The 16,951-nt window shown below is 58.9% G+C and overlaps 1 protein-coding gene across 4 annotated transcripts in view; it reads left to right on the top strand.

Moving 5' to 3' along the window:
- CASZ1 (castor zinc finger 1) overlaps positions 1-16,951 on the top strand; it is a 148,195-nt gene that overhangs the window by 80,568 nt on the left and 50,676 nt on the right. The window contains exons 3-4 of one of the 4 annotated variants that reach the window (XM_043578558.1): positions 2,367-2,418; positions 14,260-14,298. In XM_043578558.1, the coding sequence (XP_043434493.1) occupies positions 14,283-14,298 (16 nt within the window). In that variant the 5' untranslated portion in view covers positions 2,367-2,418; positions 14,260-14,282. Of the gene's footprint in view, positions 1-2,366; positions 2,419-6,106; positions 8,781-13,657; positions 13,820-14,259; positions 14,299-16,951 lie in introns of those variants that run through there. The other 3 variants (XM_043578559.1, XM_043578557.1, XM_043578560.1) reach the window with 3 other exon arrangements.

Raw genomic sequence — 16,951 nt, 5'->3', positions numbered from 1 at the left:
GGGGCGGTGCATAGACAGCTGGCAGAGAATAGACGTGTTGGCCACGATCCCTGAGCACGTCACGTCTCGTTCTTAGCCAAACATAGGGTCTCCTGCTCTGCTCTGTGTTCTCCCGCTCTGGACCTGTCCCCACCCCCGAATCCTTTCTTAACTGCAGCATCTTCTCTGGTCCTCTGCTGGGTCCTGGGTATGCCCGGCCACTGGCTCACACAGGTCAGACCAGACATCAGGGACAGTGAGAGGCAGAGAGAGAGAGAGAGAGAGAGAGAGAGAGAGAGAGAGAGAGAAGATGCCCAGGGAAGAAGAAAGAGGTGAGGCTGAACTTCTGAGGCTCCCGCTGAGGTTCCAGAATGCACCCAACCGACCTCCCTGCTCCTGTCTGCCAGGCCACCCGCCCCAGGGGCCGCTGAGGGACACCACCCCGGTCCTGTTCCCCGCGGTCAGCAATCCTGCCCCCCGCCCCCCCCCCCCGCCCCGACCAACTCCCGCAAAGTTTCCTCCGAGTGTTGTGTGCGATCAGATCTGCAAGTTGCTCTCTAAGCTTCTTGTCACATTTTGACTTAATGAAGTGCAAGTGCTGAGGGATTTGGGTTCAGCGCTCGGCCTCCCTCGCTCCCTTGTTGTCAGAAAACAGGGGCGGTTGGGGACGGCAACACCGCGCTGCAAGTCGTTATCATTCCGGTCAGTCTGTTTAACACAAAATTAAACAAAGAACTAATTAGTGCCTCATGAATTAATAAATGCACAGTTGCAGGGGAGGATGGGAGGGGAGAAAAAGGTGGTGGAAGGGAGATACTGGAGTTACGGGGTTGGGGGGCTTTTGGGGGTTCGAGGGAGGCTGGCCAGGGTGCCTGGAGAGGTCTCAGGCAGAGCGTGTGGGACGGACGTACAGCCAGGCCCCGGGCCGGCTGGCTGGGATGCGAGTCTGACAGCCAGGCCTGCCCAGCGCAGTGCCTCTCAGCGGAGGGGAGAGGCCGGGCTCTCCAGCCCCTGCCCTGCGGCCCTGCCCTGGGCTCGGCCTCCACGTACCCAGCTCCCCTCTCTGGCCTCCTCCTCTTTCCACTCTCCCACCTCACCAGCCTCCCCCTTCCTCTCTACTGCCCCCTATCTCAGTCCCCCCAGTTGCCTGCGGACCCCCGGCCTCTCACCATCTGGGCCAAGTGGGCATAGGAGGCCCGTGGGGCAAGCCTCCCCCACTGCCAGATGCCCACAGAGCCCTGTGTCTGGCAGGGTGAGCTCTGCCCGGGTGGGCACCTCTGCCCAGGCAGCCCGGCAAAGGCAGCAAAAGCTGGCAGGAGACCCAGCCCTCCTTAGGAAGACCTGTCAAGTACAATTAGCATTATCTGTCCAAATATGTCCTGGGAAAGAGAGGGAGGGCTGCAGGACTGGGTGGCATTCCGGGAGCCCTGTGCAAGGTCACCTCACCTCTTGCAATCCCCCCAATCTGATTTGGGGATTACACAGCCTAAGGAAATTGGTGTTATTCCTCTTGCATCATTGATAAGCCACAAATGAGGGAGTGGGGAGGAATAAACATAATAAACAGGAAACTCTTCCCAAGTATGGGTAGGGTTCTGAGGCCCCAGGGCTGGGGGAAAGGGCGAGGGGGGAGAGGGGGGGGGAGGGGACAGAGGGCTCCTTAGGTTTTCTATCCACATCAGGAGTTCGTCTCATTGGAACCTGGCTCCCCAAACTCCAGTACCAGGCAGGAGAGTCTGAGCCTGGCAAGCTGGGCTGTTATATGTTGGCTAAAGACCCTCTACGTTGTTGGACCGTGTCCCTTGCCCTGCGTGGGCCCCCAGCGTGGGTTGTTGCGTCTCATCGGTAGGACCTCAGGCTAGAAGGTGCTACCGTAGCACCCTCCTGGGTGGTGACACCTGTTGGTGCCATGGCCCCTGGTCCACCTCTCTGTCACCCACTTGCTGTAGCAAACAGCTTGGCATATAGCATTTGTCTTTTCAGGGGCTGGGGAGGAGAGTGAAGGAACGGGTGCTGCTGTATTCTGTGGTCCCCGGGCTCCTAGGCTTAGCCACTGCATCCCCCACCCACAGACTTCTATCTCTGCCTCCACAAGAGATGCGTGCAATACGTTCTGACTGTTCCCTCTTTGGTTAAGGGTGTCCCAAGGACTGCATTTCTGCTCTCAGCTCTTACTGCTTTCTGAACTTTTTCAAATTTTGGTTGGCATATACTTGAATGAGCCCAAATCCATTTTTAACCCCCTTCGCCGGTCCTGGAGCATCAGCCCCTTGGCGCATAGGTGGCAAGGACCCCTTGGGCACACAGCAGGATGGAGGGCGAGCACTGGGGAGTTGTGGGCATCCTGCCTTGAAAGGCTAACGGGCCTCTTCTCTCTCCCTCCCCAGGATGAAGTGACGCCCCTACTTTGAGAGAGGAGCCTCTAGGACCCGCTGCAAGGTAAGGCGTGAACCCCCTCCATGATCCTTGTGTCTTCTCCCCTACTGGTGACCACTTACCTAGTACTGGCGTCCCTCGGGGTTAGGAGGATTGGGAAGATGGAGACAGGGAATTGGAGCCACGCTGCCCACTTGAACCTGGCAAGAAAAGATGGCCCCGGTAGGAAAATCTCCGATTGGCTCTTGGGCCGGAAATGGGCAGGGGACATGTGGATTGCAGACTTTGGGCATAGAATGCGTTCGAGGTGGTGTGGGGCAAGGAGGCATTTCTGGAGCCAGGGTCTGGCCGCCCTTCGGTACCATCCCCAGGTCTCCGCTGTGGCAGCCGCTGCTGGCTGTCCCCAGAAGCTCTGCTTGTAGCTCTTGGGGAGCCCTGCGGACTTGAAAGCCTCGGAACTCCAGCCCTGCCTCTCTCTTTGGAGCTGCCGGTCCCTGGTGGCCTCCTCCTCCCTCCACGAGAGGCTGGCAGGGAGGAGGCCTCAGGCCCTGAGCCCAGATCAGGCTGCTGACCCGCCCTTCCCAGGCCCAGGGCTTCCCGGGTCTGGCTGGGCCTTCACAGCCTGTCTCAGTCCCCGGGTGTCTCCAGGAACCTCGGGGGCCACCGGGCCTCGGCCCCAGGCAGCGCGGTGTCAGAGGTGACCGGTGGAACGCCAGTGTTATGTAAATAGCGGGACCTGCCCGGCGGGCGAGCTGGCTGGCTGCAGCCATCCATCATCCCCGCTCGGCGGGGCGGGGGACAGACACGGCACCGTGCGCCTGGCTCCAAACCTGTTTGTTTTCCCTTTGTCTCACGCGTTTCGGGCCTGGCTGTGACCGGCTCCGGGTTTTGTCCCGCTGGCCCCCTCCCCCGGGAGGACGGGGGGAAGGGAGGAGATTCGTGCTGCTCCCACCGCGGCATCCCTTTCGGACTTCAAAGGCTCCCCCAGCATTGTCTGTGCCTGCGGGCAGTGGCCCTGAAAACGTGATCAGAGGCGGCCGGTGTAGGGCAGGCCCGGCCCGCGCCCTGCGCTCTCACTGGGGCCCGTAGATTCCTCCCTTTGCAGCCAGCTCCACCCTGGTTACAGCCCTCCCCGGGCCTCTCTCCTCGCCTTCCTCTCCCCTGGCGTCCCTTCTGGCCAGCCCGGCCCACTGCTGCCCACTCCCGTCCCCTCTTGGCCGCAGGGTAACACCTCTCTTGGGGCATCGAGACTCCTAGAATGTCGAGAACTCCCAAGTCACTCCCTGCCCCTTCATATCATCCACGAGGATCTGAAGCAAAGTGAAGGGCCTCTTGGCATGCTGGGCGCTGGAGCCAGTTCCTGGACATCTGTTTCCCAGACCACCGCTTGTTCCTTCCCCTTCTTTTTATCTACCCTCTGCTGGTAATGAGGGCCTGACGTCCACCTGAGGCCTCTGCCCAGCCCTTCCCTTCACTTCTTGGCACGGTCCAGATTGGATACTTCTGTCCCCAGGTGGTGGGACCCCATCTTGGGTCTTGAAAGTCCAGCCCTAGGTGCTTTCCATTCTCTGGAGCAAGGCGTGGCCCACTGCCCTTTTTTGTAAATAAAGTTTTATTGGAACATAGCCACACCCGTTCATTTGCATATCGGTTCTGGCTGCTTTGACTCCAGCTGCAACAGAGAATGTTTGGCGCAACAAGCCGAACGTATTTACTCTCTAACCCTTTACAGGACAGGTTTGCTGTCTCCTGACCTCTGCTCTTTTCTTTAAGTGGCAAAATATACATAACATGAAAATTACCGTTGTAACCATTTTTTTTTTAATTTTTTTTTCAACGTTTTTAATTTATTTTTGGGACAGAGAGAGACAGAGCATGAACGGGGGAGGGGCAGAGAGAGAGGGAGACACAGAATCAGAAACAGGCTCCAGGCTCCGAGCCATCAGCCCAGAGCCTGATGCGGGGCTCGAACTCACAGACCGCGAGATCGTGACCTGGCTGAAGTCGGACGCTTAACCGACTGCGCCACCCAGGCGCCCCCCGTTGTAACCATTTTAAGTGTATAATTTCCTGGTGTTCAGTATGTCCACCGTGTTGACTGTCACGCTGCCCTGTGCCCTTGTCTTCTGTGGGGTTGCCCTGAGGGCCGCGGGCAGTTGTCCGGGAGCCTGTCCCAGGACTGTGGGCTGCCTGCGGCCTAGTCTGTTTGGGGCCACCCCCTCTCTGTCTCTCTGTCCTCCTCAGGGCCTCATTCTCTGCTCAGTCCCACCCATCTAGAAGTCCTGGCTTGTCTTCCCTCTGACAGCCACCGTTTCCTCAGGGCCCGGCATCCCTTCCCATGAGCCCTGCGTAGCCTTTAACCTTCACCGAGCTCTCAGATCAGTTCCCTCTTCCGTAAGGTGAGCAGAATAGCTACTTTGCAGACCAAGTTATTGGGACAAATGAGTTAATGTGGTCAAAGGTGTCTGGCCTGGGGCCTGACAGGTAGGAAGAACTCACATTCCCTCCTCCCTCCTACCTTTTCACCTCCCAGAGCACCAGCCGTCCCTGGGCAGGTTCCAAGGGGTTCCCCACCCCTGCCCAGGGACTTCTGAGTCTGACTTCTTGGGGGACGTGAGTCTCCTCACTCCAGTGGGCGCAACGGGAGGACACGTCCCCCACCCCGGGTCGTGGGCTGAGGGGGGTTGGGGTTCTCGTGTCTGTGCCCTGTCCTCCCCATCTGCTGCAGGGCCCTGGGAAATCGCATACCTTCTCTGGGCCCCAGTCTCTCTGTCTGTAAAAGGGCGTCCTGACCACCCTGCTCTCTGCCTCAGAGGCTGTTGCAAGTAGGAGCCAGGTGCTTGGGGGAGAGCTGGGAAGGCTGTGTTCGTGGGTGCCGCTGGGGGCGAAGGAGGACAAAGGTAGAGTCTGGGTTTGAACCTGGGCCCGTTCTGGGGGAGGTGGGAACTAGGCCATAGTTCCTACTGAGAAGTCCCTGGAGGTTACGTGGTGGGCACTTGCTCTGTACGGGCACAGGGACCAAGCTGCCGTGACACGTTGCCGGTGCCGTGAGCTAACCGGCGGGGAGGGAGGCCAGGGGAAGGGGAGGGAAGGTGGAGCTGGGCAGCAGTCGGAGGTCTGAGGCCAGAGCCGTGTCCACTGGCCGCCCACTCCTGCTGCTGCTGCTGCCGGCTGTCTTACTGCGTCTTTTCACGGGCTCCTGGCCTTGCGCGTGTGTGTTTTCCCTCCCAGCATCCCACCGGTCTCTCTTCCTGCTTGCCTTCCCGCCACCCATACTGCCACCCCCAGCTCCACGGCTCGCTCTCTCTCTCCCTCTCTCCCTCTCTCTCCTTTTCATCTACTCCGAAGGCTTTACTTTACTTCCTTGTCACCCTAATTGATTGCATTAACCTTTCAGCGTATTGGATTTCCTCGGCATCGTGCAGAGAGCCCTGCGCAATATGCTTATAATCTGAGCCATAATGGACAGTTTGCAGTCAACAAGCCCCTTCTCCCTTCTCTGCCATTGGCCCCGTGACATCTCTCTTGCCCAGGCCACCATGGCCATTCCACCCCCCCCCCCCCTGCCGCCGCCGGCAGGGGTGGGGCAGTGGGTGAGGCTGGGTGGAAGCAGACACAGCTTGGACCCACTGATGGATCTCCCTGCATCTCCCCTCCTCCCGGCTCTGCCCCCCCCCACCCCCCCCCCACCCCCGCTCTGCCTCTGCTTCTCCAGGCCTCCCGGCCCAGGTCCTTTGCCAGGCCTCTGGTCTTCGAGAATCCTCTCGGCTCCGCTGTCTGCTTCTGGGACTCTGACTAATGAAGGGCTCACGGGGCCAGCTTAGATTTGGGGAATAAGACAGTCCCCTGGTTCCACCGGATGGTTCTCAGAGCAAACCATCACTCCTTTGCTTGCCTAGGAGGCTTTGGGGAAAGATGATGGTGAGCACTTCAGGAGATGGAGAGACGTGATACAGGCCGCGGGGCAGTAAGCCGGAAAGAAGCCTCCGTGAGGCAAGATGGCTTAGCCTCACAGGAGACTCGCATGGGGGAGGCAGGAGAAAATGCGAGCTGGCTGCTCAGGTTAGTAGGAAAGGGCTCCCTCGGGTGCGTTCCAGATGGGTACCTCCTCATCCAGCATCAGGCAAAGGAGCCAGTCCGTGCCAGCTGCCCCGTCCCGGGCGCTCGGCGAGTCCCGGCCCCTAGGTCCTGGCTGGGGCTGCCAGCCTGCAGACCCAAAGCCCGGTCAGCTGAATCTTTATTCACAACAGGATGGATGTCGGGTTGAATACATTAGTGTCAGGCCGGAGGAGCGGGACGGAAGCTCCCCTTAGCGCTGGTGGTACTTCCTCTCTCCCGTGCTGTTCCCCCCTCCCCGCCCCCACTCTCTGTCCATCATCTTCTCCTTCTGAGCATCCCCTCCTGCCATCCCTCCATCACTCCGAAGGGCAGGCTTTGGCAACAGGGGGGCCGGACTAGGTCCTTCCCACCCTCTCCCAGGGATTTTGGGGGTGGGCAGAGGGCACAGCAGGGAGAAGCCACGCAGCGAATTAAAGTTTGGTGATTGTCAGTGTCAGGAGAAGCTAAATAACCCTGTAACTAGTATGAAGGTGAAGTCACGGCCTGCTGCACATGGAAAATATGAGTGCTCTGGGAGACAGGGAGAGTGAGCGGCAGAGTCTGCCCGCCGTGGTGGGCAGCCTCCTCTCCAGGGACCCAGCCAGAGAGGTGGGAGGAGGGCCATGCCCTCTCCCATCGCTGCCAGGGAACAGCCGCCCAGGACCCCCTCCACGTATGAGGGGCAGCTCAGCTGCTTAACAACCTGCTGGCCCAGCACTGGGGACCCGGGCAGATGTCCATAGGCACCCAGCCATATACACTCGTGGACGCCAACCCATCCACCTGGGGCCATGTCAGTCCTTCCTCGCTCGTCCCTACTAGTGCTTACTCTGTGCCAGGCTGCGTGCTCTGCCCTGTACGACAACTCTGTGCAGTAAGTGCTATTGTTCTCCCCCCCCCCTTTTTGTCCCCACTTTTTTATAACCCACGTTACTGAGCTATAGTTTACACGCAGTGTACAATTCATTGGCTTTTTAGTATATTCCCAACATCGTATGGTCGTCACCACTATCTAATTTTGGAATGTTTTCATCACCCCAGAAAGAAACCCCGTACTCATTAGCAGTCACTCCAACTTCCATCCCCAGCCCTGGGCGATCACAAATTATTCTCTTTGATGCTGAGAAAATGGAGGCTCAGAGAGGGTCAGCAACCTGATCAAGGCGGCACAGCCAGTGAGTGATAGAGCCGGGGTTCAAACCCAGGTAGCGGGACTCCAGAGTCAGTGCTCCTCGAAGGACCGCCCGATGTCTTGGCTGCGCCCCCCTCCCCCCAACATGCCCTGCTACACGTTGCTAACAGCCCGGGCTCAGGCGTGTGTGAGCACCATCCAGACACGTAGGCCCAGGCGGCAACACGCGTCTCTCTCCCGAGGTAGACTTGCGAGTCCATACAGAAAAATCTCACACCCCTCGGAAGGACAGCCAACGTCCCCTCCTCTTGAACCTTCTCTTCCAAAGCCCAGCTCCTGGAAGGGAGGGTTGGCTGGCACAGGAACCAGCAGCAACAGGGGAGCTAAAGTGGCCAGCGAGACCTAGGTGGTTTGAGAGTTTTAAAAGGAGAAATCCCCGTATCGCCTGTAGCTGATCACTGTAACTAAAACCCAATGCCAACACAACATTCCAGAACAGGTCCCGCCCGGGTTGGGGCCACCGGTTGGGGCCACCGGCTAGGCCTTGCCGTGCCCACAGGAGGACTCAAGGAACTCAGCTCCCACATCACACTTACTCTCTTTCCTTCTGACGCTCACTCTGTCCTTGGCTTCTTCTGTCCCCCCCCCCCCCCCCCCGGCCGCCTCTTTCTTCCTTACACTCCTGCTTTCACTCCCCAAAACTTCAAACAAACAGACAGACAGACGAACGTTTGTGGCCACCCTCTTGACTCGCAAAATTGGGGAATTAACGTGAAACTCTTGCTGCCTCTGATAAGGGATGAGTACAGGAGAGACAAAGGGAAAGGTAGGCCAGAGAAGGAGTCTGTTGGATTTGGTTTGGGGTTTTTTTCCTCCTTCTTCTTGCTCCCTCCAAAGCGGAGGATCCGGCCGGGCCAGTTTGGATATTTATTAAGAAAAAGCCAAAGATAATTAACTTTTTTGTTTTTGTTTTGTTTGCGGGTGCCTCCCCTGCTGGCACTGCTGACTGCCTGGCAAATTAAACCTGCTCCCTGCCCCGGCGGCGGCTCTGCTGTCGGCTGTCCCGACACCGCCGGGGCCCATCAGCTGCCCACCCGGCCACCCACCTTGGGTTTCAGACCTAGGGTCGCTTTATGCCACCACCGGTGCCACGTCCCCAGGCTCTTGTGACTTCTAGAGCAGCCTTTAGAGCTGGGTAAGTGGCCTGCGGGGAGACAGAGAGGAGGGCTACTGTTGGGGTTGTGGCCAGCATTTCCCTCGGAGAAGGGGTGAAAGAGTCAGGGCTGCCAGGGGGGCCAAGGCACACCCTCCGGCCAGTTCACGGTTGTCAGCTTTCCAGAAGAGGGTGAGGAGAACAGAGAATGAGCTGCGAGGGCAGGAGAGGCCAGATTTGGGCCGTGCCCACCACCAGCCTTCTCCTGGGAGGCCGCTACACTGTGAGGACCCGCGGCCCCTGGGAACGCTCTGGAGGAGACTTGGGGCCACAGCACCATCCCCTGGTATCTGTCCGCCCTCAACACTGCCCCCCCGTCCCCCTCCCACCTCTGGTGCAGCCTAGGCCCCGCGGGGGCCCCCGCGGAGTGGTCAGGGAGCCGGCACTGCCTCGGGTCTGCTGCCTTAGAGTCACGCAGAGCCCTGAGGCCGAGCTCCGACCTGAGCCCGAGCCCTGTCCTGTCCGTGGGCCAAGTGACAGACCTCTCGACGGGCAGACAGAGTTGGGAGCCAGGACGGCCAGTGAGGAAGGCAGGTCCTCTTGAGGGGCCGGCCAACCCCAAGCTTGGAGTTGGAGGTGTGGTTTGCCCCTCTGCTAAATTAATATGCCTCAGCCCCTCCCCTGGCAGAGACCTCTCCTCTGTCCCCCCGGCTTCATCCGCAGCTGGGCAAGGAGGTAGCGATGTGAGGTCCTTCCAGGAGGGGAACCTGCTTGGGAGCTAGGCACAGAAAGGAGGGCATTTTTTTCAAGGATTTTGCTGGCCCTTTTTTTTTTTTTTTTTCTCTGAAATATAAGGATGTGCAATTTTTTTGGTTTCAATTTAGCATTGGAGAATTTTATAATTTAGTAATTAAAATCTCTGATAGGCTTTAGAAATTGCGGCTAATTGAATTTAATGGGAAGATGATTTTCAATTTTATTTGATTACCGGGACCCCTGGCATCGGTATTTATGGAAAAAAATGGGAAATGTGCTGTGTGGGCTAAGATGGCATAATTGAATTAGGGATAATCGGATTTCTCCGTCATGAATTTCACTATAATTTTTCCTATAATTTTCCATTAGATATCTAGTTTACAAATATTCACAAAGAAATGAAGCTCTTTCGGAATGGAGATTGCTGGCTAACAGGATTACGGGGCCGGGCGTGTGGTTGTGCCAGCCTCTATACCGCCATAATGCGCTCCCTGTATCTGCCTTCCACTTAGCTTAAGCCTGGCCTCAGCCGTGCGCTCCCCCACCCACCCCACTGCTCCTCTCTGTCCCTGTCTGCCCCCTGCCCCGACACCCGCCCGTCCACGGCCCGCGACTCCTCATGCCTGGCAGACGGTCCCGTCCCCATGCCCCGGCGCTTCCTGTCCGCACTGTGCGCGCACTCGACGTTCACCCGGACAGCCCTCCCTCCGTCAGCCTGAGGAGCACACTCACACGCAAACACACGGACTCCCTCGCAGGTGCGAACATGCTTATTCACATGCACACACACTCCTTGGCCAAGGCTTCTGTGCCCTGGCCCAGTCGCCTCAGAGGGAACCAGTTTATTGGGATCCTGGGGTGGGGTGCAGGAACAAAAGGAGCTTTGTTCAAGTTTATGTGAAAGTTACAAATTCAGAATGAGAGCAGATAAAGCCTGAGATATCTGGTGTGTAAACAGGCTGGTGAGTGAGAAGGCCCCGGGCTCGGGAGGGGGAGAGAATGAGTGGGCCCTCTGGGGGTGTGAGCAGACCGGGAGCCAACCATGGAAGCCGGCCTGGGAGCGCCGCCGGTTTCCCCTGGACTCCTGTGAGGGGCCTGGTGGGTGGGCTCGCTGTGCACAGCTCCCCATTTGCTCTGGGGGTGGGGCGTACAAGGACAAGCCAGCGTCTCTGGGCCCAGGGCCTCAAGACTGGGAGGGATGGTGGCATTGGGCTTTCCGTCCCCCGAATCCCAGGCACAAACGTCCTCCCTGTGGCCTGGCCTCAGGGTCTAAGAGGTGTCACCACATCGGGGTCCTCGAGGCAAAAATGGGCCACAGCCTCAGAGATGCCAGAGATGTGGGCCTCTCCCCTTCGTACGAGCACACACCCAAAGAGAAAGAAAGAGAACTCTGGGGACCCCTCCATTGTGCAGCCTCTGACCCACACCTCATGCATGATCTTGATGCCTCAGCCTTCTTTCTCCTCAGACCTTCTCGAATCGTAACATGCCAAGATGGCCTCATTCTCTGTGCCTCCCTGGCCTCTTCTCCACTCTTGGACAAGGCCTCTTAAGCCTGCAATGGCTGGTCGCGGCCATCGCCTTGGCAGCCCACGCATCCCTCCACCACTTTGCTTGATGGGTCCCTCTAGCTGGCCCTGTGTGTTCTGTGTCCTTCCAGCTCTCCAGCCTTTGTCAGAGGCCCCAAAGTCACCGTGCAGCCAGTCCAGTTGGCCTTGTCTGGGGAACTGAAAGGCATGCCCTCCCATGCCCTGACCACCATCGGCAGAAGCCACAAGGACATTCAGAGACAGCCAGTGGGCCGTGTGGGTCACATACGCAGGGGACTCCTGATAACGCACATCATCCAATAAACCCTGAACTCGTACTCTTCCGTCTTCAGGCTTCCTCCCACACCCTGGTTGCCCAGGTGGAGAAGCAGGCACTCAGGATTGGGGCTTGGGATTAACTGCCTGTTGTGACAACCCAAAGCTGTAGGCCTCACTTTGGAGGGCCACAGGTGAGGGCACCCAGAGGCATGTGGAGACTCCAGAGTAGTTCTGGACGCAGAGGTACCCTCTCCAAGATCCCACGTGGGGAACAGAGCCCAGGGTCTTCTGTGCATGATTGCCCTGTACCAGCACATGTCCTAGCCTCCAGGTAGCACGTGGCTTGGCCTCTGCTCCTGTATTCAGGGCGTTGGGGTCACGGGATGCTCAGTAAAGCTTCTGGGCCTCTCCAGCTACTCTTCCTCCAAAGGGACAGGGCAGGCCTGAAGGGTGGAGGGTTGCGTGTGACAACCAGCAAAGGGGGTTGCCAAGAGTCAGCAGGGGAGGGTGGTCAAATAGGGGAGAGATGCAAACCTCCTCCTTGTGAGGCCATTTGGAGCTAAAAGAAGACGAAGAAGAACAATAAGGGGAAAGTGGGAGAAAGAGTAGGTGGGTTTTTTTTCTCTGACTTCTTTGCCCCAAGGTTTCCCTGGGCACCTCCCTTGGCAAAGTAGAAATACTGCAGAAATAGGCCAGTGCCATTTTGCTGAATGCTGCCCAAAGACCAGAGAAAACCCAGGGTCTATTCCGTTCCCCTCACTGAAGGCAGTGTGGCCTTCCCTGAAGCAGGAGGAGAGGAAGGCAGCAGAATGGTTACACAAGGAGCAGAGGGAGAGCTAGAGACAGTAAGATCCAGGTACTGTACCAGCTAAGCTGCCCACGTTCCTGTTCCAGCTCGCCTGGCTGTCTCCTTCCTTGAACACCCCCCCCCCCAAATCCAACGGGTAACTTGGATCACTAAAATTTAAGGAATTCCACATACCTGTCTGCAGCAGGGACGTCTGGGGGACAGGAGACCCACCAAAGTGCTTTCTGGGGGGAGGGGGGAGTGCCTTCCAGGGACAAGGAGAGCACAAGGAGTCCTGGTCCAGAGAGGAACGGGCAGGCAGGAAATGCCGTGGCTGTGGGGCAGGTGGCTTGACCCTGGCTCCTTGGTTCAGGAATACCTCTGACCTCTGTGCCCGGATCCTTACTGGGGCATGGCAGAGGAAACAGGGTGGGAGGGAAGCCCACGTGATGGCATGGATCTGTGTTGGGGTGCTCCGAGTAAAGGCTGCCCAGGGGGGTGAGGGAAAAAAGAGGTGCTGGACTCCCCTCACGGCCCAACTGAGGGGCTGGGGGCTGAACTTTGGAGGAGGTGGAGGAGGAGGAGGAGGAGGAGAAAGGCCGGGAGAGCAGAGATGTGTAGGCGGCCAGGGTTGGCCTGGGTCGGGAGGGCACCAGGGCCCACCCAGTCAGGGCAAAACCAAGAGGAAGTGGCTGAAGCCTAGGGTCCTGGCTCTCCTGGAGCCTGCAGCGGTGGCTGGCTTGCAGAGCAGCGCGAGCGGACTCACGTGTCCCGGGCCACCACCGTCCCCCCCCTCCCCCCCCCCCCCCAGGCCGACCGCTCGGCAGTCTTTCCTCCTTGGAACTAAAAAGCTCCGCCACTACCCCCCCCCCCCCAACCATGAGAGTCGGGTTTGAGGGGACGTGGACGCTTTGCTCCTCCGGCACCCGCAGCACTCTGGGCGCCCGCCGGCCGCGCGAGGGGGAGCATGAAGGCGCGGCCAGGCGGGCGCGACCCCGTGGCGCTCACACCTGCGCCCGCCCGGGCGGAAAAGTTTGCGCGGCCGCGCGCGCCGTGAGCCTTCGGCCGGCGGACGCCGTCGAGCGGCGCCCGCGGGGCTCCGGGCGCAGAAGGGAGCGTGCGAGCGCGCGCCCGCCGGCGTCCGGCCAGAGTTGCTCGGGGACGCGAGCGTCGCCAGCCTCGCCCCTCCCGCCCCAGTCCGCGCGCCGAGTCCCCGCCTCCCTCTTCCCGAAGTCTAAGGTTTGGGGACTCGCAGAGCCAATGAGGCCGGCCGCCAGAGCGGGTGCGCTGGGGCCGCGCGCGCGCGTGCGCGCGCGTGGGGAGAGGCGGGGGCGCGCGTGCGGGATTGGGGCGGGCGCGTGCGTGCGGCGCGGCGCGGAGGGCGAGCGCGCGCCCATTCACTCCGGCACCGCGGCGGGCGGGCGGGCGGGCGCGCGCGGACGGGCAGAGCTCTGCTCTTTCACCTGCCGGGGCGGCGCGGCCCGGCCCGGAGGAGGCGGCGCCGCGGCCGCCCTGCCAATCACCTCGGCGCCTGGCAGCGCCCCCGGCCGCTCCCGCCCGCCCGCTCCCTCCTGCCAAACTGTTACCCTGAGTGTTACCGTCAGGAGCAATGACATCAGGGCTTTAAAACAACTTGTTATTCGGGGAGTAATCAGTTGCAATTAGGCATTAATTAAGTATTATGAAAGTTGATTATTTAAGTGAATTCGGCTTTCGACTCTCCGACTATGGTGAGTACGGGAGTGGGGCGGGGGAGGGCAGGGGGCGCCGCCGCGGGGCTCGACCCCGGCGCGGGCGGGGGGCGCGGGCGCGGGCGCGGGCGGGGCCGAGCGCGGGCGGGATCGCCCCTCGGCCTCGAGGGCCGCCCGGGCCCCCCGACCCGGGCCGCGTCTATAAATAGTTTCTCTTTTAGTTTAATAAACTCGAGAGCAGAGCGGAGCCGCTCCGAGTGTGCAATGCCGGAGCGTGAGAGCGAGCGGGGAGGGAGGGAGAAACTTTCGCTCTCCCTCCCGGGCCCCCCTGTCAGTGCTCGCCCGGTCCCCGGGACTGGTCCGGCCCTCGCTGGGGGGTGCGGCGAGCGGAGGGGGGCGGGAGGGGGGCGGCGGGGGGCACCGCGAGAGACTAAACAGATGTTTTTTCTTTCCTCTTGTGTTTTTGGCGTTCCTCGAAGAGTTTGGGACCAAGGAGAGGAGAATGGATCTCGGTACAGGTACCGGCGGTGGGAACCAGGGGAGGCTCTTTCGCTTTTCTTTCGGTTCTTTTACGGAAGTTATTATTTTTAGCCCAATGAGGTAGCAGCTGAGCAGGGGGTGGGGGCTGGCCTGGAGAGGGTCCGGCGCCCGCTGCGCTTCTCGCCCTGGTTTCTGGATTGCGAGGCTTCTGATGATATTATTGTTATTATTTGTTACTTGCTTAGTGACTGTGACTAATTTGATGCTTGTCATTATGAAAGAACCGAGGGAGAGGGAGCTGGGGGGCACCCAGAGAGAGGATTTAGGGGTTTTCTGTGGGGGTTTTTTGTTCTCCGTGTTTTTTGAGTGGCTCCGTGGTGTGTGTGTGTGTGTGTGTGTGTGTGTGTGTGTGTGTGATGGTGGGTGTTTCTTTTTCACTGCAAAGATCTCTGTGTCAGGCTGTGGGGTGTGTGTTTTTATTTTTTTAGTGGGGGGGGGGTGGTTTAGTTTTTGAAAGCAGCGTCCTGTTGGGAAAGGTGGTTAGTCTGGTTTCGGGGCGACTGTCTCAAGGTAAAGGAATTTAATTTATTTGGGACAAGGCTGTGTCGGATGATCAAGCTGCTTATTATGGCTAATGAGTATTTTTCACCTGAGAATCCGTGGGATGCGGCGGCTCTTATCAGTTCAAAGTGAGGGGCCCAGGACGCTCTCTCATCCCCCCTTTTCGCTCCCCTCCCCCAGGGGGACACCAGACAAACTACTAAATTTGGATCCTGGGTTTTAGAGGGCCTAGTATGCCGCCTTAGGCTCGGGTTCCAGATGGCATGATGCTGGCCTGGGGCAGTTTATCCTGATATTTTGGAGCTTTTATCGGTTTTAATCTAAGTTTTTCAGTATTTTGCTTCTCTTTTCATCTGGGGTTCCAGCCCGAGCCCAGGGTGAGGTTTACCATAAGCTCCTCAGGCTTTCAGTTAGCCAGGTCTGTTGCAACCACATTTTGACCAGGACCCTCAGATCCCAGCCTGACAAAAGCCACTGTCTTCTTTCTAAATGTTTTTGGAAGAACTCAGTAGTAAACAGGTTGAAAATTCATTGAGGCCGATCTCTGAGCCCTTGTGTTTGACTTATAGAAGAATAGGGGGCTGTTGGGCTTGTTATTTGTAATGGGCCCAAGTTCATGGCATTGCCCCTTGGGACCCATGAGCTGACATTTGACCTCCTGAGGTCAAAGGGGAGTGGGCAGAGAGGGCAGGAGGCAGCAGGGGGGTGGGCAGGGCCGGTGACATGGTGACCGACTTCGGGAAGTGGGTGTGTGTTTGTGGGGAGAGGGTGGCTCAGAGCTTGTGATTGCATCCAGCCAGGTGTGATCTCTGGTAATCAGATGTGGAGGTCCTTGGGACCTCCGGTGCCCAGGAAGGGGGTGACACCCCCTGCTGGGCAAAGTGGTGAAGGTGTCTAAGGCCACTTCTGTCACCCTGCCCCTCCCTGGCCTCCACCCCCACCTTAATCAGTGCCTCCTCCTCCCAGGCCCCACCCCCTTTCTTCAGAAAGAGGGCCCCCACCCAACCCAGCCCAGAAGCAGACCTTACAGATGGGCCTCGGTTGGCACCACCCCCTACCTGGGGCATAGGAGCCTCTGCTTGTGGGCGGGCACAGTGGACCCAGGCATTACTCAGCTGGAAGGCGGGCCTTCCTCGTCTTCCTCCTCCTAACCGGGGTGCCAGCTGGAGCTGGCATCCATCCTCCTGCCCTACACCGACCAGTCCCTTCCAGTCTGCTAGGGGCACAGGGCTCCAAAGTGCCTCTGGAGGGTGTCCCCGACTGGGAGAGAGAGCCTCCTGGGCCTGTGGGTGGCAGAACCTCTTGTAGCACCTCTCCTGGGCTTTAGGGAGACTCACTTCTCCCCGCATTCCAGGGACAGCCTCTGGAAACTTGTCCTAGAAGCTAGAAGAGCCACTTAGGTGGACTGGTCCCTCCTGCAGCTGGAGCGAGGCTCTTCGAGCAGGACCCGGCCTGCCCTCTAGCCACTCAGTGAGGGGAGGTCAGGGTGTCAGAGTTCTGACTGTTTCCTGGAGGAGCAATCTGGTGATACCCCTCTGCCTTTTCTTTGAACTTGGAAGTTTCACTTAATTTCAGAACTTCAGAAGAAAAGCGCTTTTTTCCCTGTTCACAAAAAAAGGGAAGCAGGTGGGAACTCTGAGATCCCCTCTGAGACCATCTCTGGGCTGGCTCCATGCTGGTCTTCCACCGACATCTGGAATGTTCTCCTGGACACAGCCGTAGCCAGAGGCCTCGTCGCTGGCCAGGGCTCATTGCTGGTGCTGTGAGGGGCTCCTTCTTGGGGAGAGTGGAGGGCGGACCACGGACAGCTTCCACCAAGGGCTTCTCTGGCACAGTACAAGGCACAGGCCCCAAAGAGTCGCTGGCACCAGGGATCCTATAAGCATTGGGTCATGGGTTAGCATCATCTCCAGCCTGGGACAGGTCCAGGTCCTGAAGCACTCTGGCCATAAGTCATTCAGTGATGGGAGAGCCAAGGCTTCTCAGGAGGGGACAGCAGGACCTCAAGATCCTCGGGGACCATGTGGACCCCCATTCCCCCACCATAGTTCAGCCAAGGGCTGGATCAATCTGGACGTCTTTAGCAATAAAAAATGCCGATGTCGTCCTAATTCACCAGGCCCCGAGATG

Source organism: Prionailurus bengalensis, chromosome C1, assembly GCF_016509475.1.
Source record: "Prionailurus bengalensis isolate Pbe53 chromosome C1, Fcat_Pben_1.1_paternal_pri, whole genome shotgun sequence".
Lineage (NCBI taxonomy): Eukaryota > Metazoa > Chordata > Mammalia > Carnivora > Felidae > Prionailurus > Prionailurus bengalensis.
This window is presented reverse-complemented; position numbering and strand designations above follow the sequence as displayed.